The sequence below is a fragment of the Vipera berus genome, assembly GCF_964194415.1.
Source record: "Vipera berus genome assembly, chromosome: 2".
NCBI lineage: Eukaryota > Metazoa > Chordata > Lepidosauria > Squamata > Viperidae > Vipera > Vipera berus.
Window position 1 is genome coordinate 123,251,098 of NC_138203.1, and position 26,104 is coordinate 123,277,201.

Here is a 26,104-nt window from a genome sequence, read left to right on the forward strand (position 1 = left end):
AAGGAAGGGTGGGTATAGAGGGGCTTATGGAAAATGATGGGTGGGTGCATTGGCCTTGGCTCTACTGACAGATCTCATCCCTTCCCCTCAGGCTGGTGTGCGAACTTGAGCCCTCGCTTTTGCCAGATCCTCCCCCAGGTCCCGTGGAGCTCTGTGTAGGTGACTGCAGTGCTGACTACCGGACCCAATCAGATACTCCTTTCACCTTTGTGGTAAGCAATTTTTATAGGCTAGAATCATTATTAATGAAGTCCTGGATACTTTATAATGCAAGCGACATCTTCCCAGAGAGTTGTAGAGGGGTTTTGCCCGAGAGGTAGGTTGATTTATTTGGCGAACAAGAGATTTGTTTTTGAAGTGTGCATTTTCAGCAGACAATTCATTACTGATGTTTGTCCCCTCTAGACCCCCAGCTTTTTTGGGGTGGACCCAGAACGAGGTCCCACCTCAGGTGGGACGAAAATCAGCCTCCTAGGAAACCATCTGGATGCTGGGAGCAATGTCACAGTTGCAATTCGAGGAGCGCCATGTCGCCTAATCGGGTACTATTCGGGTTTCAATAGGGAGGGCTGGATTTCCTTGATCAAACTGAAAAAAACACAAAAGATTGCAATGTTACTGTGTAGTGTTTGAGTTTAGCATTGTGTTTAGCACAACGTGGCTTATATGCTTTCGGTGTAATGTAATGTATGAAATCTAGACACAGGTTTGTAGATTATGGTTAATAGGCAACTATATTATATGAATTATGGCCCTATGCCTATGGCTTAGTCAACAAGCCATAACGTAGCAGAGTGTATGACCCAGCGGTATGGTTACCAGCACTGGTTAATGAGGTGCTTTAATTTTAATCATGGTTCAATATATCAAGAAAACACAATGGGAAGATCTACTTTGAGTCACTTAATGTTCATAGACGTTGGTCTCCTAGGAGAACAAATGGTCTAAGGACCAGTATTACATCACAGGAAAAGTGTTAAATTGGGGAGGCCCAGATATAGGCCCTGCTTGACCAGAAAGCTCTGGGAGCTCTGATTAGATATTACCTAAGTGGCGGGGAAAATGCAGATCATCTGGTGTGAAATGAGGAGCAATGACGGTGGAGCCTGCGTACTGTTAGAAAAAGTGCAAGATGGAGGGAGACCATTTTGCAGCTTTATTATGGGGTCGAGGCTATTATTAGGAGTCGCGCCTGTAACGCTCCCTTCTTCCTTGCTCTCCCAAGGCGTAGTGCAGTGGAGATCGTCTGCCTGTCTCCCCCCTCGGCATCAGGCCCAGGTCCTGCCAACCTCAGTCTTCGCATTGACCGTGCCAACATCAGCACAAACGGGACGGTCTTCTTCCGCTATAGTCCCGACCCAGTGGTCACAGCCGTAGAGCCTGCTTGGAGTATTGCCAAGTAAGTGATAACCCTCTGACAGTGGTATTGATAGAACCTTAGCACATTTCCTCAGGGAATCTCTGTTATGTCTGCCCTGAATGAAGGCAGCTGAATAAATCAGTTTTGCGACAGCATCCGGAGCACAAAGCAGACTCTGGCTGATCTTGGAAAGAACTAAGCAGGGTCAGACTTGTAGAGAGGGCCACTGAGAAATCCCTGGTTGTAGGCTAGACTGAAAAGTCCAAACTATCACAGAAAAAGGCATTAGCGATCCATTTCTGTATTGCTGGAACAAAAGCAACATGAGCATAGTCATAGCTACCAGGAATCACACCTGATATGAAGGAGTCCTTTGGGTTTGGTTTCTTTCTTTCTTTTTTAAGAAACTTGATAATTTCTTGCATCTCCTTACCCTTCAGTCTCCTCCCTGCTCCTGAGGTTAGTTTCTCCTAGAAAAATGACTCCTGGTTGTTGTTGTTTTGCCATTGAACTCCTGCTTCACTTACTCATTTAGTGTGATGTGGAAAACATTATATATTCAATTATATTTTCCAGTTTCTTTCACTGGAATAAATCTTTCACATTCATGGTGATACATATAGATACTCTTATATTGTTTGTGTACACAAACACGCATACACACACACACACACACACACACACAAAATTTATGCAGTTATGCACATAAGTGTCTTATTCCAAAGGCAAAGAATGGTATTACAAATGCAGAAAAGGATGTCCCAGTATTATAGATGCATAATGTAACTTACAGAAGCTGGAAAAAATAATGACAATTGTAAGGTCATCTACTGACTTGAAAAATATTTTCATATTTTATATAACAGGGATGTATGATAGACAGGCCCATGTGTGCAGAGGCATTTGTAAACTGACTTGTGGAATGTAACATTGTTATTTTCCCCCATCACCTAAAAATCTGAACTTTCAAAGACAGTCGTATTCTGGAGAAAATTGAATTATGAATGGAAGGAACCAGGACAAATGCTGAAGAGCCTTTCTTCCTGTTTAATTTATTGGATGCAAATTTCTTTTACTCATTTGATTTGGATTGTATTTATGCTCTGCTAAGTGTAGTTTGAATTCTAGATCTGATTGCCTCCCTGGTACCATGGTTATAGAAGTACCCCTGGTGTGATGGCATCATGAAAATGGGGACTGGTTGGCCCTGTGTGTGTTCTGGAAATGCCAAGTTTCTCTTCTCTGACTACGCTTTCTCTTTTGCGTTTGCAAACCAAAACCTTGGTTTCTTTTCTGCCCTTCTTTTTGCAGTGGTAGCACCAGCCTCACAGTGAGTGGGACCCACCTCTTAACCATTCAGGAACCACGGGTTCGGGCTGCTTATGGTGGGATAGAAACCATCAATGTGAGTCTTCTGTGGCAGATGAAAACCTAGTGGAATCGAAGTTTAGATCTTTGCATAAGAAACAAAGAGAGAACAAGAGAGGGTGTTTCCAGAAATACTGTAGATTAATTTGTTGAGGAGGGGGAGAGTTGCAGAGCTCATATTTATCACAATATTCCAAGGCTCAATGTGACATCAGACCATTTTGCAGCACTGGGCAATTTGTACTCCCGAGTTTCTGTACAATCCATTTAAAATCAAAACTAACTTAGGGAATCGCTGGGTAGACGAAAGGTGAATGGAAGGCAGGTTGACCTGGAGTGTGCTTTCTTATTTTGTAGCCTCTGATAGATTATTCACGAGTGAAAATAGCCTTAACCAAAAATTATTACCTGTCCATTGTCATGCATTTGGTATTCCCTTGAAGGACAGACAAGAAATAAAAATGACAAGATGTTAATCCAAGAGAAAAAATAATATATCTCCAAGATACAATTAAGAGCGGGGCGGAGAATGTTGCACCTCCCCTTAGGATCTAACTGATTATGTTGAGGTGATCCATGTGGCATGGGCCCTGCTAAAGTATTGATTGGTGGATGGATAAAGTCAGAATTGTATATATTCAAAAGGCCATCCACTATGTGATTTTCTTGTTCATGGATTCATAGTTCTGCAAGTAAATGTTATTCTTAAATAGGTTTCAAATGCAAAATGCATAGGAGATGCCCAGAGCATTGGACTGTTGGGAACATACCTTTCTTTTGTATAATTGAGAGCTAAGAACAATACAAAATTCCAACTTGCAAAGATGGCTGTGCCTATTTTTTGCCTAAGAACAGGCACAGGGCGAGGGCTGGTGTTAGAAGGGCAGAGCTGATGGATGCCCTCTGTGGGGCTTTTTTTTTTTGCTTCCCTGCAGAGCTGCCAGGTGCTAAATGACTCCATAATGTTGTGCAAGGCCCCGGGCATTATACCTCGGGAGCAGGCACTGCCCCTTGGAGGTGCTCACCCTGATGAGTTTGGCTTCCTCTTGGATGATGTGGCTGCCACCCGGACCCTGAACCGTTCTGCTTTTACATACTACCCAGACCCTACTTTTGAGACCTTTGGGCCCAGCGGCATACTGGAAATTAAACCCGGATCCCATGTTGTCCTCAAGGTATTGGAACAGTCTGCGTTGGGGCTTTGCCAATATAATTGTAACGAGGTTCCCCCAGTGCTTTAAAATACAAGTCTTTCTAGAACCCACTTGCTGGAAGCCACACTCATGACAAATGATTTTCTGCAACATTATAGGCATTAAATCCTTTTGGTCAGAGATACAATGACCCAGAAGAACAGAGGGTCACTGGGCTACCAGGGCAGGTGTCCCTTGTTATGTTTGAGCCACACAAATGGAGAATTTGATCAGGGGTGGGTGGGTATGAGTTTTAATGTTTTTTGTGGCTCCTTCACTTTTGTATAATGCAGGGGTAGGCAACCTTGGCTCTTTTATGACTAGTGGACTTCAACTCCCAGAATTCCTGAGCCAGCATGGCTGGCTCAGGAATTCTGGGAGTGGAAGTCCACGAGTCATAAAAGAGCCAAGGTTGCCTACCCCTGGTATAATGCAACTTTTAGGATTTTGTCTGCATAAAGGAGTTGTGACTACATAAAGACATTTTTTTTGGGGGGGGAAATTAGAACCTAGCGCAAGGGGGACCTGAAGAGTATTCTAAGGATCAGGGGCTCTGCTCTTCTGTCTTTCTCTGCTGTTGTCTTTTTGTTTTGGCTTTTGGCTTTTGTTTTTTGTTTTTTTGCCAGTTTCTGGCATTTACTTCCAACGTCCGGCAAAAAAAATGCCAATTGGGTGAAATGGATTCACTTAATGACCATGGTGTTCACTTAACAAACGCTACCAAAAATGCTGCTTTCATGGTGCTTTGACTTACGACCGCAATGACTTATGAGTATAATTCTAGACTCAGTTTGGCCGTAAGCTGAGGACTAACTATTATCCGTGGAAAGGTAACGCTTGCCGAAAGGGGCAAGAGATGTTGCCCAGCATGTCCCTTACTGTCAACTCAGAAGGGGAAAAAACAAACAAAAGTATTTTAAATGGCTTACAATCAAGTAAAAAAAAAACTTGTTCAGGGGTACGAGCTCCTGTAAAAGACCTAGCACAGAAGGAAAACAGGATGCCAGGCTGGAGGTATGGATACAACTTCAGGCATTAATTTGTGACGATTCTTAACAATAACCACCAGGATACAGTTTCATGCAGGAGGATGTTGATATTGTCTTTCAGCACATATGATAAAACAATCCTGTTCTCCCCTAGTTTCTCCCCCTACTTTACTCAGTGACTCTTAAACACTAAATTAGCTCCCAAATCTAAACTCAGGGTGGTATAATTGTATTTTCCCTATATTTTAATTCTCAGGGCCGGAATCTGATCCCTGCAGTTTCCGGCAGTACACGACTCAACTACACAGTGCTGATTGGTGGAGAACCTTGCACCCTGACTGTCTCAGAAACCCAATTGTTGTGTGATTCGCCAAGCCAAACTGGAGAGCAGCCAGTCATGGTACATCTGATTCGTGGGCGGGGCTGAGTAAGGGACTTGAGCCATGCTCCTCCATTCTGGAAAGCGTCACTAATGTCATGGGCAGATCAGGACTTGTCCAGTTGATGACATTTTACATGCCTTAATACAGGTAGTCTTCAATTAGTGAAAACAATTGGAACTGGCAGCTCTGTTGCTAAACACCTTGGTTCCTAGGTGGAAAATCACATGATCACGAGTTGTGATTTTACCTCCACATTCTCCACTATCTCTGCCTGTTGGAAACCTATTGTGAAGTACACATATAGTGATCATTTGATTGGGGGAGACTGCAATGTTTATAAATGTGCGCTGGTTGCAAAGTGCCTGAATGGCAATCATGGGAGCACAGGATACTGGGGCAGTTGTATATGTGAGGACTGGTTTCAAAACTGGTTTTATTACACTATTGTAACTTCAAATGGTCACTAAATGAGGTGGTCAGTAACTGAGGACTACTTGTATGACATTTTGTAAACCTGATAAATCTCTGGGGAGAGAAAAATCCCTAGTTTTTCCCAAAAACATGTAGTTTAGATTCAGAATTGACACAAGTGACTACAGCCTTGTCCAGCTTTCTCAAACAAATACAGACAATATCCAGCTACAAATTCACATCTGTACTTGAAACATTTGGATGTGGAGAAGATGCAGGGTTCCATAAGGAAGTCTTCCCATGTGAACAGCCATGAACAATAATGAGGGAACATGAGATATTCACCTAAATTTTGGGTACTGATTCCTGACCTGGTTGCTGGTTAAAAAATGAAGGGTAAATAAGAAAGAAAGACTTAATGACCTGCTTGTGGGATCCAGATGGTATCTCACTGTCAACTGCTAGAAATTGAAAGACAGCATAAAAAATGAGTCCCTGGACTAGGGGTGGGGAACCTTGGCTCTTTTATGACTTGTGGACTTCAACTCTGTTCTGTACCAGCCTACTACCGGCCCTGCAGAAAAGGCAGGGACAACCCCTTTACAAACGGCAAGAGGCTGGAACTAAGCCTGCCAAATTTATTAACATAAAACAGAGCAAAACAAGACACGAACCATGAAACAGGAGCTATTCAAACGGTTGCCTTCAGCAAACCAGCCCTCCCACGCATTCCCCTTTTAAACAGTTCAGGGCGTGGCTTCTCTCTGCCTCCTTCCGAGGTGCCCCATTGCCTTCCTCTATTTACTCCTGATTGACTGCCTCCTGCGTCGGGCGTCCTTGAACAGGGCCAGCTGTGGGTCATCTTCATCCACGCTGTCAGGCTCACACAGCTGGGTCTGCGTCGTAACCAGATGGGAGGGGCCTGGCTGAGGGCTCTCATCAGCAAGCTCTCCAACCCCCTCAGCAACCTCTCCAACACCCCCCTCCTCCTCCTCTGAATCGTCCAACCCAACTGCCGAACCCACAGGCTGACCCTGAATCACAACAAACTCCCAGAATTCCTGAGCCAGCATCCATGATTCCCACCTCACCTTGCAGAGTTGTTGTGGTGAAAATAGGAGGAGGAAGACATGTTTGGTATTTTATTGTCTTATTTATAAAAATAATAAAGGGAAATAAGTATTGCTCTCCTTTTCTTGCAGATCCTGGTGGGAGGTCTATCCTTCTCTCCAGGCATCCTGCACATCTATCCTGAGGCAGCTTTGCCTTTGCCAGCTCTTGTGGGCTTAGGGGCAGGAGGAAGCCTCCTTTTGGGAGCTATCATTGGGGTGCTGGTGGCCTATAAACGGAAGACCCGGGATGCAGATCGTACTCTGAAGCGCTTGCAGCTGCAGATGGACAACCTAGAGTCACGGGTGGCTCTAGAATGCAAGGAAGGTACTGACGGGAGTAGAAATTGAAGGAAGTGCTATAAAACTGCCAAGAAGTGGTCAGAGAAGGAGGGAGGGGCACTGTCTTTGTTTCCAAGGCTGAAACGTTTCATCAATGTCTCCATTGGCATACAGCCCTTGACTAACTGTCATATTCACAGGCACAGTTCTCATAGATCATAGTAAAGAGTCTAGAATGTTTCCCAGCTCTTTATAACACCAAGGCTTATCCCCTTAGCTAGTTTTGTTTGCTTCTTACACAGGGACCCTTTGTTTTCCCATTCCTATGTGAAAATGTATTTTGTACACCCCCAAAGTCGTGGAAAAATTCATAACATTTCATTCCCTCTTCAGCTCTCCCAAGAGTTAAACTTTGGCAGGGGAAGAAGAGAGGGCACCTTGACTTCCATACATTTGCATAGGCATGGGGAACAGACCAAGGTGTGACTCAGACATGGGACAAATCCAAGCCAGTATCCTTTTCTCTGCAGTGTGGCAGTGCCTTACGTTGACTAACAAAAATGAACAGCCCACAAAACTTAGACAGAAGGCAAAACTCACCAGGTGCAACTCACAAAGTAAATACACCCAAACCTATATTCTTTTCTTTGCAGTGTGGCAGTGCTTTATCTTTGCTTCACTACAAAAAAGCTGCCATCTTCATGTAGAGTCCTTTGAATTGGCTTTGTTGATACCAAGAATCTGATGTCGCCTTGGATTTTTTCCCCCATGAAAATTATGGGAAGCAATGGGGGTGGGGTGGGGAGAGAGGAGGTAGCAGCGGAGAGGTTCTGCTTAGACAAAAACTTTATCTAGTGCAATTTAAATTTATAAGAGGAAAAACAAACATAGGTTGCAAATTTGTTTGCACAGAAAAATAAAAATGTATACTTTGGGCAAAAAAAGCTCATACTGAAAAGCAGAATGCCAATGGTACAGTTGTACAGTACTTTATTTTCATGCCTCTTAGATGTACAAGCATGGGGAGGTGCGTGTGCGCATGCGCACACATGCACACACGGACTATCCCAAGAGGACATCTTACAAGAGTAACCTAAGGTACATACAGTTGCAAGAAAAAGTATGTGAACCCTTTGGGATTACGTGGAGTTTTGCATGAATTGGCCATAAAATGCGCTCTAAACGTCATGTAAGTCACAACAATAGAAAAACACAGTCTGCTTAAAATAATACTACACAAACATTAGCTGTTGTCATGTTTTAATTGAACATAAGATGGAAACATTCACAGTGCAGGGTGGAAAAAGTATGTGAACCCCTAGCCTAATGACTTCTCCAAGAGCTAATTGGAGCCAGGCATGAGCCAACCTTGACTCCAACCAGTGTGATGATATTGGATGTGTTGCTGACAGCTGTCCTGCCTTTTAAAAACACACACCTGTTTTGGGTTTACTGGTCTCAAGAAGCACTGTCTGATGTGAACCATGCCTCGCAGAAAAGAGCTCTCAGAAGACCTACGATCAAGAATTGTTGACTTGCATGAAGCTGGAAAGGGTTACAAAAGTATCTCCAAAAGCCTTGATGTCCATGTGTCCACGGTAAGACAGACTGTCTACAAATGGAGAAAGTTTAGCACTGTTGCTACTCTCCCTAGGCGTGGTCGTCCTGTAAAAATGACTGCAAGAGCACAGCGCATAATGGTTAATGAGGTAAAGAAGAATCCTAGAGTGTCAGCTAAAGACCTACAGAAATCTCTGGCACATGCTAACATTTTTTTGACACATCTACAATAAGGAAAACATTAAACAAGAATGGAGTACATGGGAGGACACCACGGAGGAAGCCATTGCTGTCCAAAAAAAGTATTGCAGCACGTTTGAAGTTTGCAAAAGAGCACCTGGATGTTCCACAGCACTACTGGCAAAATATACTGTGGACAGATGAAACCAAAATTGAGTTGTTTGGGAAAAACACACAACACTATGTGTGGAGAAAAAAAGGCACAGCACACCAACATCAAAACCTCATCCCCACTGTAAAACATGGCGGAGGGAGCATCATGGTTTGGGGCTGCTTTGCTGCCTCAGGGCCTGGACGGATTGTTGTCATTGATGGGAAAATGAATTCCAGAGTTTATCAGGACATTTTGCAGGAAAACGTACGACCATCTGTCCGCCAACTGAAGCTCCGCAGAGGATGGGTGATGCAACAGGACAATGACCCAAAGCATACAAGTAATTCAACAAAACACTGGCTTCAACAGAACAGAATACGCCTTCTGGAGTGGCCCAGTCAGAGTCCTGACCTCAACCCGATTGAAATGCTGTGGCATGACCTTAAGAGAGCGATTCACACCAGACATCCCAAGAATATTGCTACACTGAAACACTTTTGTGAAGAGGAGTGGTCCAAAATTACTCCAGATGGTTGTGCAGGTCTGATCTGCAACTACAGGAAACGTTTGGTTGAGGTTATTGCTGCCAAAGGAGGGTCAACCAGTTATTAAGTCCAAAGGTTCACATACTTTTTCCACCCTGCACTGTGAATGTTTCCATCAATTAAAACATGACAACAGCTAATGTTTGTGTAGTATTATTTTAAGCAGACTGTGTTTTTCTATTGTTGTGACTTACATGACGTTTAGAGCGCATTTTATGGCTAATTCATGCAAAACTCCACGTAATCCCAAAGGGTTCACATACTTTTTCTTGCAACTGTAATAGCCAAGTTGATTGCATTAAATTGCATTTTCACTTCACTTGCGTAGTATCCAAGAACAATGGTTAAGGCAATTTGAGGCAGATGATCCCACAAGCTCCTTGCCTCTCTTGTTTTCAGCATGTTTTAGAGCAGGGGTGTCAAACTGATGGCCCGCAGGCCGGATGCGTCATGCCAAAACCACGCCCACCCCATTGCCGGCAATGGCAAAAAAGTCGCGATACGTCACGACACGTCATGTGATGTTGCAAGTTTGACACCCCTGTTTTAGAGTAAAGGAGGGACAAGCAGAGAAGAGAGGAATATTTGAGGAATATTATATCACATGCATGAGCTATTACTCCAGTCTGAAATGACAGGTTTACCTGAGCCAACTTAATATACCCAGAGGAAGGATGGTAGCTTCCGAGATGTGATGTGCTTCCAGTTGCCATCTAGTCTCAAAGGAGAAATGAAGAATTTAGATTCTTTTACAAGATGTCTCATACAAGCTTAGCATATGCCTGTTACATGTCGCCAAAATATGCACATGCAGTGTTTAAGCATGACGAACTTCAATCTTTTCCATGTGAAATATACCTATTCATTTTTGCTGCCTGATCTGATGAGACAGGGCTATTGCAGGCCAAGGATGGCAAGATGTTTAATTCTTTGGCTCCATTCTGGGTCAAAAGAGGCAGAGTGGAAGGGAAAGTCTCCTTTGCAAAGAACTCAACACTATTAACAGTCTTCTACCTTCTTCAGCTTTTGCTGAGTTGCAGACAGATATTAACGAGCTGACAAACAACATGGATGGTGTGAAGATCCCATTTCTGGATTATCGGACATATGCAAGGCGTGTGCTCTTTCCAGGGGTGGATGATCACCCGGCACTTCAAGAAACCAGTGTGAGTGCTTGTCATGGAAAAATGAGACCTGCATGACATGCTGTCTTGACAATAATAATAAATTGAGTGTAAACTGAGCTATGAGGTTGGTTTATCCTGAGGTTTGGTACGCTGAGGCTTTTATATTTCAATATCTCTGGTATCATTGTCTGCTGAACTTGTCTGTTCAGATGCTTGTTCCTGAAATTATGTATTGGGGCTGATTCTGCTCCCGATACGATGGACCTAGGAGTTCCTTCTCTTCATATACCAGCACAGAGACCCCCTTAGTTTGTAGATAATGGCCATCAAGCTGAACTTCTTACTGATCTTCATTTCCGTCTTGTTAGATCTACAGAGGCTGTATTCAAGAGCAAATCTTAATAGTATTAAAGAGTGGAGGCAAACGGGAAAACTATATATTTTATGAGAATGTCTGTGTCTGTCTATCTATCTATCTATCTATCTATCTATCTATCTATCTATCTATCTATCTATCTATCTATCTATCTATCTATCTGTATCATCTGTCTGTCTATATCATCTATCTATTTCTGCCTGCCTGCCTGTCTGTCTTGGGGCTATTGGAAATGAAGTGGTATGATCCAACAAGGCAGTCTGCATGTTCCAAAGTTCATAGAGGTGAAACAGGTATGTGAAGTCAAGAGCATATAAAAAGACTTTCCCGGTTATGAGCAACACCCAGCCTATGGCATGTAGAAAGCTACAAGGAATATTTGTCATTGCCCATGCTAGCCATGTTGCCATCTTGGCTTAGGGATCGGTTTCTCTTTTCTTGCCTCTGCAGACACCACCAAGCACAGAGAAAGGGCTCCGTCTCTTTGGGCAGTTGCTACACACTCGGCCTTTCCTGCTGACCTTCATCCACACCCTGGAAGGCCAGCGAGGTTTCTCCATGCGAGATAGAGGCGCTGTTGCTTCTCTGACGATGGTGGCCCTGCAGGGCCGGCTTGACTATGCTACTGGGGTGCTGAAGCAGCTGCTGGCTGACCTCATTGAGAAGAATCTGCAGAACCGTGCCCACCCCAAGCTGTTGCTCCGTCGGTGCGAGACCTTCTTTGATTCCCATGCTCCTCTCCTCCTGGCCCCATTGAATGTTGCTGTTTAATAATTAAGTTGGCAACAGTGAACAGTGCATGAGTCCATATTATCAACAATATTCGTGGGATAGTCAGAACACAAGTTAGAAGAGTGGAGAGATATAGATCCTTTCTTCCTTTTCACGAAACACTACCGCAAGTATAGGGGACTTCTTCCATCTCACAGTTGCAAGCAACACTCCTCTATCTTTCTCTTGTTCCAGGACAGAGTCAGTGGCTGAGAAAATGTTGACCAATTGGTTTACTTTTCTGCTGCATAGGTTCCTGAAGGTAAGAGTGCCCGAAATTTGGGCTCGTGAACCTTTGGGTCTTCAGATTTATTCTGTTACAACTCTGGAATCATTAGCTTCATCAATTTAATGATATTCTCTGCCCAGCGGGATGCTGGGAAATTTGAGAGAAAATGCTAGGAACTGTTATTCAGTGATAGAATATAAGCCTTGAATGTGGAAGACCTTAGTCGTTGGGACTTCCCTTAAAAAAAGAACAGATAGAGCTGATGAGAATAGAAAACACAGATTTACCTATGATCTCATTTGCTGCCTGCAGATTCCCAACCTTCAAGCTTGTCTCTTCCTTACCTAGGAATGTGCTGGAGAGCCATTATTCATGCTGTTCTGTGCCATCAAGCAACAGATGGAGAAAGGCCCAATAGATGCCATCACAGGCGAGGCACGCTACTCGTTGAGCGAGGACAAGCTCATTCGCCAGCAAATTGATTACAAGACCTTGGTGAGCTTAGGAGGTGGCAACAGGGAGCCAACCACATATTCCACTTCAATAAATCATGGCTATATGTAAGAAGAGGCTTGCTGCCCAAGTCATTCGAGCTTGCAGTTCTGGCTTGGAGGCATCTGTGCCACCATACTAATTAAGCGTTTTCATTTCGTAACCATTGGAAACTTTCCTAAGTGGGTTAATTACTTAATTTCAAAATGGGGGACCAGCCTGGAAGAAGCAGAGCTGTAGACAGAGCTGGGAATTACGGGTGATGTACCATGAAGGATTACATTGTGCAAAACACCATAATGCTATAGAGCAGGGGTAGGCAACCTCGGCTCTTTTATGACTCATGGACTTCAACTCCCAGAATTCCTGAGCCAGCTTGGCTGGCTCAGGAATTCTGGGAGTTGAAGTCCATGAGTCATAAAAGAGCCGAGGTTGCCTACCCCTGCTATAGAGAATCGGGATTTGATGGGTATTCTTCAAGGTATTTCACGCTGGGCTGCAGCTAAGGTAAAGGCACAAGGTGCTACTGATAGACAGCTGGTTGGGAAGACAGGCTCTTCAACAAAGTAGCCAAATATCTGATTTCAGTATCACAAACTCCCAATATTCCAGTTCTGTTATCTATATCCATATTTGGCAACAGGGATTTTTTAAAAAATTGAAACGCTCATTTGGAGCTGCGTTCAAATGCAGAGGTTAAAATGACTATTTTCCTTAGCTATTAAAGCTGGGAGAAGCGGGATGGTTACCTCTTATTCCAAATCCCAGATCTGTGGATGTTCCTAAATGCGTATCTTTACCATGACTTAAAATGAGCAGATTTATTTTCCCTGCTAGACATTATTATGCACCCCTCCTGAGCCACCTGGGGGACCTACAGTGCCTGTTAAAGTATTAAACTGTGATTCGGTGACACAAGTGAAGGAGAAGCTTCTAGATGCCGTATATCGAGGCGTGCCCTATTCGCAGCGGCCACGAGCTGAAGACATGGAGTTAGGTATGAAGGCAGGAACATGGCAGAAAGCAGGTGGGGTCGTGAGCGTGGAATGGACCTGGGTAATCGGCCACTGGCTTAAATTTGTAACTAAATAGGAAGAGAGAATAATAAAGCCAACTGTCTTCCCACTCGTCTTCCGGTTTATCCCAGAGTGGTGTCAGGGTGCTGGGGGACGGACCGTCTTGCAGGATGAAGACGCCACAAGTAAAATTGAAGGAGACTGGAAGCGGCTCAACACATTGGGACATTATCAGGTACTTGCCTTCCTTTGCTGGACTAATTCACTGTGAGGGTGGAGGCTTGTTCTTCGACCTCAGAGGACGAACCTCCACCCTCATCCTCCACCTGACCTACAGATATTCAGCACCGTCACTGATTAACTAACTTAATATGTATGTTTCGGTTTGAGACTAAAAACCTCAATAGTGTACGTGAATGTACAGTTTTAGCTTTCTTTTAAATCTCTGAGTAGTTTATATTCTAGCAGCCAGTCATGCTTACCGTAATATTCAAGGTGCTGGTGATGACCTATAAAGCCCTTAATGGCTTGGGTCCAGGTTATCTGAGGGAACACCTGCTGCCGGCATCAAGCTCCCTTCGTCCCGTGCGCTCCCACAGGGTGGGCCTTCTCAAGATACTGCCGGTTAGGGAATGCCGGCGGGTTATTCCTAGGGGAAGAGCGTTCTCTGTGGGCGCGCCTGCCCTCTGGAATGATTTACCCGTGGAACTTAGGACCGCCCCCTGATCTGCGTTCGTTTCGCTGGGACCTGAAAACCTGGTTTTTCGATCTATCAGGCCTGGACTGAAGGGGTTTTAGCTTTTTTAAATGTTGTTTTAATTGGGCTTAATTAATTTAATGTATTTTAATTCTATATTATTTTTATATTGTATTTTATGCTGCCCTGTAAACCGCCCTGAGTCCTTCGGGAATAGGGCAATATAGAAATTTAATTAAAATAAATAAATAAATAAATAAATATTGCCATCAGCCAACACGTTATGAGGAATCCTTTAGTCTCCACTGGAGTGGAATCCACTGAGATCAAGAGGGGAAAACTGGACCTCTCTGAATAAAGACCACAGAAGGGCACTTGGTTTTGGATTAAGGCTTACCTCAAGGTGCTGCTCTTCATAGTCTTGGGTTGCCTCAGAGGTCCTCCCCATGTTGGCGGTTTGTTCTTGTGTATTTCTTTAGAAGTTAGTGTGACATATAATGGCTAAAATTATGAACCAAGAAGCTTCCTGTTCAGCTTTTGGCTCCATCATAAATTTGATCAGAGGGCTTTGCCCAAACTAGTCTTCTCTTAAACTCCTCGATGTTTGCATGAATGAGTGCACAGAGACTGTGATGATAGAAGGTTAGTAATACCTTTGCAGCTATCTGTAATCCTGCAGTGTTGTCACCCACAATGTCACCTGTCCTAGTGCTAGTAATGGGTGAAGATATTGTGGTTAAACAAGCAATAGCCAGAATGAAGCTCAGTTCACATTATGCAAGTATCTATTGGCAAGCGTTTATGTATTGATGTTTTGGCATATTCTCTTGACAGCATGATTGCAGATAGTTCTAAAAAGTTCACAAACTTTCTCTCACTACTATACCCTTACTCTAGTTTCTGGTCTGAGAGTAATGATTCTGCTCTAATTTACAGAGTTTACAATGACTGTGTAAAATGCATTGAAAGTTTAAAGTGTACAGATAGAAGAGAATATTAGAGTTAAATTGTGGGAGTCCTCGGTGCTCTCCGACCTTGTTGGTTTTCTTGCAAATGTTTCATTACCAAACTAGGCGACAACATCAGTGTTGAGATGGTAATATCATCAGATCATGGATGACGTCACCTAGTTTGGTGATGAAACATCTGCAAGAAAACCAACAAGCTCAGAGAGCAGCAAGGATCCCCACAATCTGAAGTGTTCTGTGTTAATTCTAAGTATTATTAATGGTGCTAACTGACTGACATTCTTCTTTTCCCCATCCCAATCCATCTTACCTTTAAACCTACTTTCCCCCCCCTCTTCCACTCCTGCCACCTCTGCAATTTAACACACAGGTGGCAGATGGCTCCACGGTGGCCTTGGTTCCTAGGCAGGCATCAGGCTACAATATTGCAAGCTCCTTCACTTTCACCCATTCGCTGAGTCGCTATGGTAAGGAATGGCACACCTCCACCCCACCCACCCACCCACCCACCCACCTCCGATCTTCACCATCACAGAGATGCATGTCTGCCCCGAATGACTTGCGAGCCCCAGGTTTCTCCAACAGCATAACTTAACATTGCAAAGAAATGCTTAACCCAGTTTGTGTGTGGAGGTACTCTAAAATGTAGCAGGGGCTGTCTGTGAGCTGTGTTGCTTGGACCTCCGCCAAAGTGGTATCTGTGATCGGTTGTCCCTGTTGAAGCACCTTTGGAAAGAAATCTCTGTCTTTTCAAAGGGTTTCCAGGCAAGGGGGAAAATCCATGTTTCTTGCCCAAGAAAGAAGAGAGCAGCATGGATAACAGAGGGAGGGAAGGATGGGATATGGATGTAGAAGACGTCAGAGTGGAGTCTTCGACAGGTTTCCATGGGAATGTGGCCACCTGATTAAGAGTTAAGCAGATGGATAGAGACTAGGGCTATGCAAAGATCCAGATTTAAATCTTATTTGGAGGAGCAGATGTGGGCATGCCCTTTGCACCTATCAGGAACACCTTAAAGCCGCCATGCATGTTTCTGGGACATGTTCCATACATGTGGTGTAATGTGCAGGAACTCTTTGAAAATGTATGCTGGAGCAGTCCAGACTTTCTGACTAAGGAGCCAAATTCCACAATCTCTATACATTATGCAAATGTTCACCCTTTCTCATTTTTCATAGTTTTGCAAACCATGAAATTCTTACCTGCTTGTAGTTCACTTTACATTTTTAAGGCTATTATCATTATAACCATAAACTCTAGAAATTTGCTTGAAAGTAAGAAACGTGAAGTGCTTCACTTTCTGGGCTTGTTCTTAATTCTTGCTGAGTTGCAGCATGTTTGTCCTCCTTGAAATTGGAAGGAATACCCTTGAAATCGTATATTCGGACACTTGGAACTTGTTTTCAGGATACAGCCTTTCCGTCTTTTGTCTGAGGCTTCATAAACCGAGATTACAGCCTTGTGAAAATGAGACTCTGTCGTCGTCTTTTTTATATGGCTTGGCATGCAGAGGCATGTCCTCTGACATATACACATAGGCTTTATATGGTGCTGTGGATGCTTCTTTGCATGTGAAGGGCCATCTCCATCCTATGTGTTTAGCAGCTTTACAAACTGAGGTCTAAGTGATATTTCCGTGATCAGTCTTTGACAGGCAGCTCTTGCCACGTCGGAATTTTATTCCCTGGGCTTCCTCCCAGCATGATCCTGGTCTAGCTGTAATTTTCATTGCTATTCCAGGCATGAAATGTCTATAATTTTACAGCCACTCCCACTTTGCGGTTGGAGCAGAAGGGGTATACTTTACTTTGGTCTCTGGAGGGTGAGGATGATGGTAATAGTGGTTCTGCTCAGATTTCAGGCACTGAGCCTGAAAAAAACCCCACACCCTTTCCTCTGGATATAGAAAGGACTTTTTAAAAAAAAGTTTAATCAGGGCTGGAAGGAGATGCCTGAATTGAGCAAACTCAAAGTGACTTCATTTCTCATCCCTCCCAACCCCTGCAGAGAGTTTGTTGCGCACCTCCAGCAGTCCAGAGAGCTTGCGCTCACGAGCTCCCATCCTTACTCCAGATCAAGACTCAGGCACCCGCCTCTGGCATCTGGTCAAGAACCATGAGCATCTCGGAGACCCCAAGGAAGGGGAGCGAGGGAGCAAGATGGTTTCTGAGATCTACCTCACCCGGCTCCTTGCCACCAAGGTATGGTTGGCAGAGAACTGGATCTCGGAGTTAGTAGACAGGTTTGGTCCTCACCTATACACTACCCTACACCTTACATTCACTCTACAACCTGGAGTGGAGTGGAGGCATTCAGTCAAGATATTCTAAGTTTAAATCAACTCTTTATTTTATTTATTTGTTTATTAAATGTCTATACTGCCCAACTCACTGATTCGGCGACTTTGGGGGACTTGCAGTAGAATTAAAAAGTTAAACGGTGCTAAACAGCAATTAAAATGAGAAAACTTGAATAGAAAAGTTAAAAGTTAAAAACCAAGGAGATGGGCGGCCTGGGGATGGGGTGAGAATCTTCTCTACCCTGTTAGCCACCCCCAAAATAGAAAGCTCCAGGGCCCCAGGCCAAGCAGCAGAGTCAAGTTTTTAGGCTCTTCCACAAGGCCAGGATTGTGGGGGCAGACCTCATCTCCAACTGGAGAATATTCCAGAGAGCAGAGGCCACAGCAGGACAGTCTCTTCGCCTGAATTCTGCCTGCCGAAATGTTTTGGTTGATTGATGCCTTTCTTCGGAAGATAAGGTATTGCACAGTTTCAGAACCAGTCCTTTAATAGACAACCAAGAGATTTTTTTTCACCCTTTGTTTGGCTCTATATCTCTTGCCTTCAATAAAACTTTGCTGAAGAGACATTTCTCCATTTCGCTGTTTCAGTTTTTGTTCATTGTTACCAAGTTCTTCACATAGATAGCCTGATGCTTCGGTACAGAACATTGTTTAACATACCTCCCGTCTAGCAATGGGAGCAGGAACATGGGTTCCCTTGCTTTGGACCCTCTGCTATTCGGCCACATTTTTCAGTGCTTGCCAGCTGACTTCTAAATAAAGTTTCAGGTGCTTTATTGACACTGTGCAACATCAGATCTGGCAAAATCAAAGCTGTAAATTGCCAGGGAGTAAAGAAGAAAAGCAAGTATCATTTGAGGTCTGAATTGTAGTTGTGTATATTTGTGTTCTCTGTGCTTGATTTAATTACATTATTGTTATCTGAAACTTTGTTGTAATATATTTTGGTAATACGCACTGATGCTATCAAAATCCTCACAGAGCAATCATTCCCATGGTACCTTGGGGGAAGCAGCAATAATTTGCATTTATATGAAAGTGGCTTCTGTTGAAATGTAGATGCAATTTAAGCTTGTGGATTTCGAAGGGATTAATGTTATAATTCCAGATCATGACCATTTGATATAGCTTTATAGTCAAACTCTAGTAACAGAGTATGAGAGGAGCTGGGAATGAATATCTCAAACAGATCACTGACACTTATTTTTCTGGGAAATATTGAGATTAAATTTATTCTCTGTTTACAGCTGTTTACGGTACTTTTATTTTCCGTGGGATCCTAATACGGACCTTAGTTTTTGCAAAAGTAATGATCGTCCCTTTGCATAATTTAGCAAACTATTTTATACACGTTGATCTAGACCCCATGGGTCAGTTTTCATACCATGTGACATTGAGGAGGCAACTGAAAAATGGGCCAGTTTGGGCATCTAATGGAACTAATGGGTGACAAAATGTACTCTTGACGATTGCAAGCTTGGCTTTGCCAAAGCAGGTGTGCGCATTTTTCTCAAAGGTTATGAGGATTTGAAATCTGGTAATGAAATTGCCATTTTTATGGTCCAGAAGAACTCAGATAGATATTGTGAGCCGTCCAGAGTCATTTGCTGAGATGGACAGCTATAGAAATCAAATCAAATCAATCAATCAATATTTCTAGATTCAAATCACAGTAAACCTCTACTCTGCCAGGTGTTCCACCCATCAGGTTTAAGGGAGAACTTACCATTATTGATCGATTCTGTTGTTTTTGTTTGGTGGAATTTTGGTACTTCTTAATGAAGGGTGGGGAGGTGAAGTTAGGAAATGCAGTCGGGATCTCCCCAGATTAACAAGTTGTTCTTTCCAACCACCTCAAAAAGATATATTCCGGAAGTATTTGTCTTTTGCAGGGCACATTGCAAAAGTTTGTTGATGACCTGTTTGAGACAGTGTTCAGCACAGCACACCGGGCCAGTGCCCTTCCCTTGCCCATCAAATACATGTTTGACTTCCTGGATGAACAAGCAGAGCGGAGACAGATTGGGGATGCTGATGTTCGACATACCTGGAAAAGCAACTGGTGAGATTTCTGCATTTCGGTTTGTTGTCGACACATGCTATGGCTGAGTTGTGAACCACAGCTAGAAACCCGCAGCCTAGCATGGCTGTGAGTTCCTATCAATCTGCCTAACCCAGAACTGAGCAGGAGTTTCCCAGTGTTCACACAGCTTTCAACAAAACGAAAGGACTCCACTCTTCAAAAACATCTAACGTAACAGTGAAATTGAACATCAGCCTTTAATTCCCTTTCATTTTCTCTTCTTCTTGTGACAGATCATTTGGCTCAAGCAATGGCAGTTCTTCCACTATCAATGTCTCATACCTCTTACCCCTTTCTCAATTCTAGTTTGCCCTTGAGGTTTTGGGTGAATGTCATCAAGAACCCACAATTTGTTTTTGATATTCACAAGAGCAGCATCACGGACGCTTGCCTCTCGGTTGTGGCCCAGACCTTCATGGATTCGTGCTCTACCTCTGAGCACCGCCTGGGGAAGGATTCCCCTTCGACAAAGCTATTGTATGCCAAGGATATTCCTGTTTATAAAGGCTGGGTGGAAAGGTGAGGTGCTGGATAAAGGGGGGGGGGAGAATATGGATGATGATTTATTATTATTTATTTATTATTTATTTTTGGGACTTATATGCCGCCCTATCTCCCGAAGGACTCAGGGCGGCTAACAACAATAAAAACAACAATACAAAAGTTAAAAGAAATTAAATAAACAGCCCCAATAAATAAGTTAAACTAAACAATTAAAAATTAAAAAACATTTTAAAAAACCCTGTCGTCAGTCCAGGTCAGCCTGATGAAAAAGGAAAGTTTTAAGGCCGCGGTAAAAGGACCGGAGATCCGGGGCCATCCGGAGCTCAAGGGGGAGTTGGTTCCACAGGGCTGGCGCTCCCACAGAGAAGGCCCTCCCCCTGGGGGTCGCAGGCCGACATTGTCTAGCCGACGGCACCCTGAGGAGGCCCTCTCTGTGTGAGCGCACTGGGCGATGGGAAGTCGTTCCCGGCAGCAGACGGTCCTGCAAATATCCCGGGCCTAGGCCATGTAGGGCTTTAAAGGTAAGTACCAGCACCTTAAATCTCACCCGGAAGACAACCGGTAACCAATGCAGCTCACGCAGGAGGGGTGTAATATGGGAGTATTGGGATGCTCCCATCACTACCCGCGCGGCCGCATTCTGCACCAGCTGGAGCCTCCGGGTGGTCTTCAAGGGCAGCCTCATGTAGAGAGCATTGCAGTAATCTATCCGGGAGGTAACGAGTGCATGAGTGACCGTACGTAAGTGATACTAGTAGGCATATCACTTTCTCTTCTACAAAATGGAAATTGCACCATCTCCAGATCACAGACTTCATATGCATTGCAAACCCCTGACTAACAAAACACAATTGCTCTATTCACAGTATATGTTGAATCCATATCCTTAATTATTAATAGGATGATCTACTTCAGGCATGTTAAACTCACGACGTCATGTGACTTTGCGTGACGTATCGGGACTTTTTCCCCATTGCCGGCAATGAGGGGGACGCAGATTCAGCGTCACGCATCCGGCCCATGGGCCGGCAGTTTGACATGCCTGATCTAGTTCACACAACACGCTCAAGCAACTGAAGGGTTTCCACAACATGCTGAAATATACACTAGCCAACTGCATTTAGCTTGATCATCTGGTGTGAACCCAACACGTATGGCTAACAAGACCAATCCTGCTTGATTGAATCACTAAAAGGTGTGTGATATGTGACCTCCTCTTCCTTCCATTGCATAGAACAGGCATGTCAAACTGCCGGCCCATGGGCTGACATGCCTGACAAAGAAGAAGGAAGGGGGCTCTTTTCAAGTAGCAATTAAGGCAGAGGGGCAGGAGAACCCAAGTGCTAGATTACTACAGGTAGTCTCTGACATACAGTAGTTGAGCCCAAAATTTACATTGCTAAGTGAGACAGTTAAGTGAGTTTTGCCCCACTTTACAACCTTTCTTGCCACAGTTGTTAAGTAAATCACTACAGTTGTTAAATTAGTAACATGGTGGTTAAGTGAAGCTGGCTTCCCCATTGACTATGCTTGTCAGAAGACGCAAAAGGTGATCACATGAGCCCAGGACACTGCAACCATCGTAAACAAGTTGCCAAGCATCCAGATTTTGATTACAGACCATGAGGATGCTGCAACGGTCATGAGTATGAAAACTGGTCATAGGTTACTTTTTCCAGGGCTGTTGCAACTTTGAACAGTCCCTAAATGAATGGTTGTAATTTGAGGTCTACCTGTACAGTTGGATTCATGTCTTGGCCCAGAGAATGGCCAGCAATACTGCTGCATGCTCAGTAACTTCAGTAGCCTGTTGATGATTCCTGGCTAATCCTTGATGATCTGTGTAAACTTGGAGCATTGCATGACTTCAGAGAAAATGGTAACAAGCAATCAACTTAGTTTTTTCTAAGTTTGTACAGAATATTGTCCTATTAAGTGTGAGAAATTTGTTTACAATATAAATTAATCCAAGGGACCCTTTCCCTAAGTGTCCAACTCTCCTTCAGTCATAGGTTTTGAGAATCAGTTGTATGTTTTCTTGCTGTATGTCTTCCTTAGGTTCATATGGTTCCCCCCCCCCCCCACACACACACACTAATATCAGTTTTTTAGGAACTTGGGCCAGGTTCTTCCTTCATCACATGCTGCTAATTAGGCTCTTCTGCCAGTGAACTAATAGTTACCCCATTTGTAGAGAATGGAGTTAGCCAGGCAGGAATCAACTATTCTCATGCTAGAAAGAACTGTTATGTCAGCACAGATCAGGTGCTTTCTGTGGCCATCAAGAGAAAGCCAAATATCTATTGACTCAGAAAAGTAGGTGCAAAAAAGCCTAGAGTTTAAATCTTGGAGTATTGATTTATATAACCCTTGGAGTTATCTGTATATATGGCTTCAATCTTGTCTGCAATAGAGATTAATCTTCCAGAGTCGTGTTTGTGAGCCTTCAACCAAATAAGCCAATTATAGAATAAGGAGTTATTTGTCTGGAGAGCCAGGATTTACAGCTATGGCTATCCGAAGCTTGACACTGTCCAGAAATTATAGCAAAAGGATTTATCCACTTAATCCACGATAAATCTGCCCAACTTTCCCTAATCTGGGCTGACCAATTTCCAAATTTCTCAACCAGCATAGACATTGATGAAATTTGAGAAGTCTTTCCACATATTGGGAGAATGTCATGATTCTGGAAAGTTAATTGATTAGGGTAAGGCACTGTTTTAGCATTCTTCCTTACAATTTTCAGTTTAAGGTGGGGAGCGAGTTACCATATTAAAAATATACAGAATTCATTTCTTAGACTTATCTGGAAACGGTTGTAATAGCATGCTGAAGATTGTGTTCAAAATTAAGGAATCGTAGGAAAGAATGGGTTCATGTAGCACCTTCTACATTTTTTAATATTTATATTTATATATAAATTTATATACATTTATATTTATATATAAATAAAAATAAAAATAAATTAAAAAATTTTTTTAAAGTGTGTAGCCCTCCATTATCCAACTGTGCATGGTCAAAGCTGATGTCATCTAATATATGTAGGGAGGGCTGAATGAAGATTGAATTGTTCAGGATTATGGCACTTTAGTTCCTTAGCGCTCTTTTTGATTGTTTTTCTGTCTTGTCATCCCAATGTTCCTGGCATTATTGTGGCTCTCTCTGCCAGATACCAAATTTGGCATCTATGTCCCCTCCACCTGCCACCTCAGGTTTGCATGCCAGACTAATTATTAAAATCAATGTTTATCCAAATATGCCATTTATGCATTATTTGAGCTAAGTATTTCAGAAAGTGCAGCTGAGAGCCAAGGATGTCAGTTTACTAAATTTGTATGCTGGCTGCCCATTGGTGTACTCAAAGCAAAAATCAATTGCAACGAATTAAGAGACATAGAACTGCATTTTATTTATGTTTATAAGCAGTTTGTTTAGGACTGTGCTTGTTTTTTCTCTCTACTGAGATCAGAGGGACAATTAGGCAGAGTCATCTACTATATCTGCCGGTGTATGAAATCTTAAAACAATATTTGTCTCTATGTTCTAGGTACTACCGGGACATCACCAAGATGGCTTCCATTAGTGACCAAGATATGGATGCCTACCTAGTAGAGCAATCCCGTCAGCATGCAGGGGAATTTAACACATTGGGTGCACTGGGAGAGCTCTACAGCTATGTAGGAAGGTACCATGATGAGGTGAGGCCATGGCTAGGTCACAACTTTTCTTTCCCCTTCTGAACCCGCACTTGTCCTCAGGGGAGTTACCAACTATACATCTCATGAGAGTGGAGCCTCACTTGTTTCTTACACGGCAGACAACTTGTTCAGTGGAGACAGGGTAGCATCTAATTAGACATGTTCACAGCCAGCTCCTCCAGTAGACTTTACTTATGTTCAACTCTTGTGGCTCTCATAAAATTCGTCCTACGGTTCAATAGCCAAGGGGTGATTTATGGCATTGGAGAAGATATTGTGACAAATGGAGCCTTACCCTTTAATACCTGTGCCACCCTTCCATCCATTTCCTTCTTCTTTTTAGTTTCCCGCTCTATGTCTGTCACACTTTTACCTCATAGGTAAGTCAGCTTTCGGAGGGAGGGCCCTGTTTTGTAGATGGTTTAATCCTAAGGAGCAAAAAAATCTTGTGAATTCTATCCTAGGGAAGGAAGCATCTCTTTTTCCAACACTCTTACCCCAGCCCAAAACTCCTCCTAATAAGTGGGCTGTCATGTTGCCAGCCTTTTTTTTTTTTTTACCCTTTGCCGTTCAACATCCCTTTCCAATTTTACTGGGTATTTCTCCATCCTGGTCCCTTGGTCTTATACCCCATTTTGCCCCTGGGAGTGTGGGCCTTAGCTCCTCCTGGCCTCTTTTGCCTTTCTCCCTCCCCTTGGACTGAACCTTTTCTTTCCAATCTCTCCCTGCTTGCCCCCAGATCCTGACTGCGTTGGAGCGGGATGCTGCCTGCCGGAAACACAAACTGAGGCTGAAGCTGGAGCAAGTCACCACTCTTGTTTCGGGAACAAGCTGAGGATGCTGGAGGGGGCAGGAGGGCAAAGGGAGCGGGCAGCAGGCATCCAGGATAGGTGCCTCCAAAGGGACTCTACCTCCAACCTGGCTTGTGGCCCCACAAAGGGGAACAGACTTGACCTTTTTAACCTCCCAGGGGGGGCAAGAGACCTGTGACCTTTTCCCCTGGGGTGGCCGAAATCGCTGTGGTGCCTCCCCTCCCCAGCCTTCAGTCTGGAAGCAATAACAAGCACCCGCTCCTCTGCCTCTGACTTGGGAGGGGCCATCCAGAATAAGCAATGAGGTTGGGGTGCAGCCTGATCATGCCACCTCCCCCTCAAGCTGGCAGCTAAATGGAAACCCCCTCACCCCAAATGTTTGTGGACCCCTGTCTTCGATCATCTCCCCAACCTCCCACTCCTTGTTGGTAGCTGGTGGAATCTGCCCTTGTTCTGTTTTTGGTAACCATGGCAATTGGATATTTTTAATCTTACCTGACAGTGCTCTCCCCCCCTCCCAAACATTTGCTCCTTCCCCACCTGTTGTGCCCTCACTGGGTGCAGTGCCTTACTCATTAATTTATTATTGCATCTTGTTAAGATTATTGGCTGTAAATGATTCCATTCCCTGGGTGTAGAGATTTCAGTGTAAAAAGTCCTTCATCCCACCCACCACCCACCTCCACCACCACCCCCAACCCTTTTGTTCTTAAGAGTGTGTGTAAATATTTGCACTGCAGCCTGGAGGGATTTGGTCCTCCCCCCTTCCTCCCCAAAAATAAAATAAATTAAAAATAAGAATAAGAATCCCCCTTCAGGGACTAAGGAATTGTGGTGGGGTGGGGAATGCCCCTGCAAAAGCATGGGCTTTTTATTAGTTGATTTTATAATTACTTTTTTCTTTTGCTAAATAAAAGCCTGGAAAAAATGCTCTTCTTGATATGATGTGGAGGGATTGGGGGGGGGGAATGCCAGAAAAGGGGTATTCCGCGGAAGCAGGCCCCCATCCTCTTGCATTCCGGTTGTACAAGGAGATATTTTGGACACGCATCCCCATGTGCAGCCTTCTCACCATGTACACTTACGGCTTTTCTATCGAATTGCACCTGAAGCGTGGGAACAATGCCAGTTCATTTAGGCATTAAAAACGTTGCTTTTTTACAGTAAAATTCCAGCTGATTCATCTGCCCAAGTGTGTAACCCTTTTTAGTCACTAAACAGGTTTGCTGCCACTAATTTGCTTGTGTATGCAGATGAAGAAGATATAACCTTAAATGCCCATTGTGGACTGAGCCCCTTAGGGCTGTTTACTCACCACTCTGCATCTGCCAGAAACCTTAAGGACACATATTGGTCATGAATGGGTAACATGTCTGTTGCATAAAGGGGGGGAGGGGAGCCTGTTTAACCTTGACTAGGGCAGGGAATTCCTCTGTTGAAGTGCTAGACTGGCCTCCAAATACCCAAATGAATTGGGGTGAGATGAGATGG

The 26,104-nt window shown here is 43.7% G+C and overlaps 1 protein-coding gene across 1 annotated transcript in view; it reads left to right on the forward strand.

Annotated features, from left to right (window-relative positions):
- PLXNA3 (plexin A3) overlaps positions 1-25,529 on the forward strand; it is a 65,510-nt gene extending 39,981 nt beyond the window's left edge. The window contains exons 13-31 of the mRNA XM_081319439.1: positions 92-212; positions 406-542; positions 1,226-1,399; positions 2,672-2,765; positions 3,664-3,903; positions 5,167-5,310; positions 6,907-7,141; positions 10,558-10,700; positions 11,488-11,744; positions 12,004-12,070; positions 12,386-12,532; positions 13,367-13,526; positions 13,677-13,780; positions 15,581-15,677; positions 17,219-17,412; positions 19,406-19,575; positions 19,903-20,115; positions 23,651-23,801; positions 24,541-25,529. Coding sequence (XP_081175565.1) covers positions 92-212; positions 406-542; positions 1,226-1,399; positions 2,672-2,765; positions 3,664-3,903; positions 5,167-5,310; positions 6,907-7,141; positions 10,558-10,700; positions 11,488-11,744; positions 12,004-12,070; positions 12,386-12,532; positions 13,367-13,526; positions 13,677-13,780; positions 15,581-15,677; positions 17,219-17,412; positions 19,406-19,575; positions 19,903-20,115; positions 23,651-23,801; positions 24,541-24,636 — 2,944 coding nt within the window. The 3' untranslated portion in view covers positions 24,637-25,529. The remainder of the gene's footprint in view (positions 1-91; positions 213-405; positions 543-1,225; positions 1,400-2,671; positions 2,766-3,663; positions 3,904-5,166; positions 5,311-6,906; positions 7,142-10,557; positions 10,701-11,487; positions 11,745-12,003; positions 12,071-12,385; positions 12,533-13,366; positions 13,527-13,676; positions 13,781-15,580; positions 15,678-17,218; positions 17,413-19,405; positions 19,576-19,902; positions 20,116-23,650; positions 23,802-24,540) is intronic.
- The last annotated feature ends 575 nt before the right edge of the window (positions 25,530-26,104 follow it).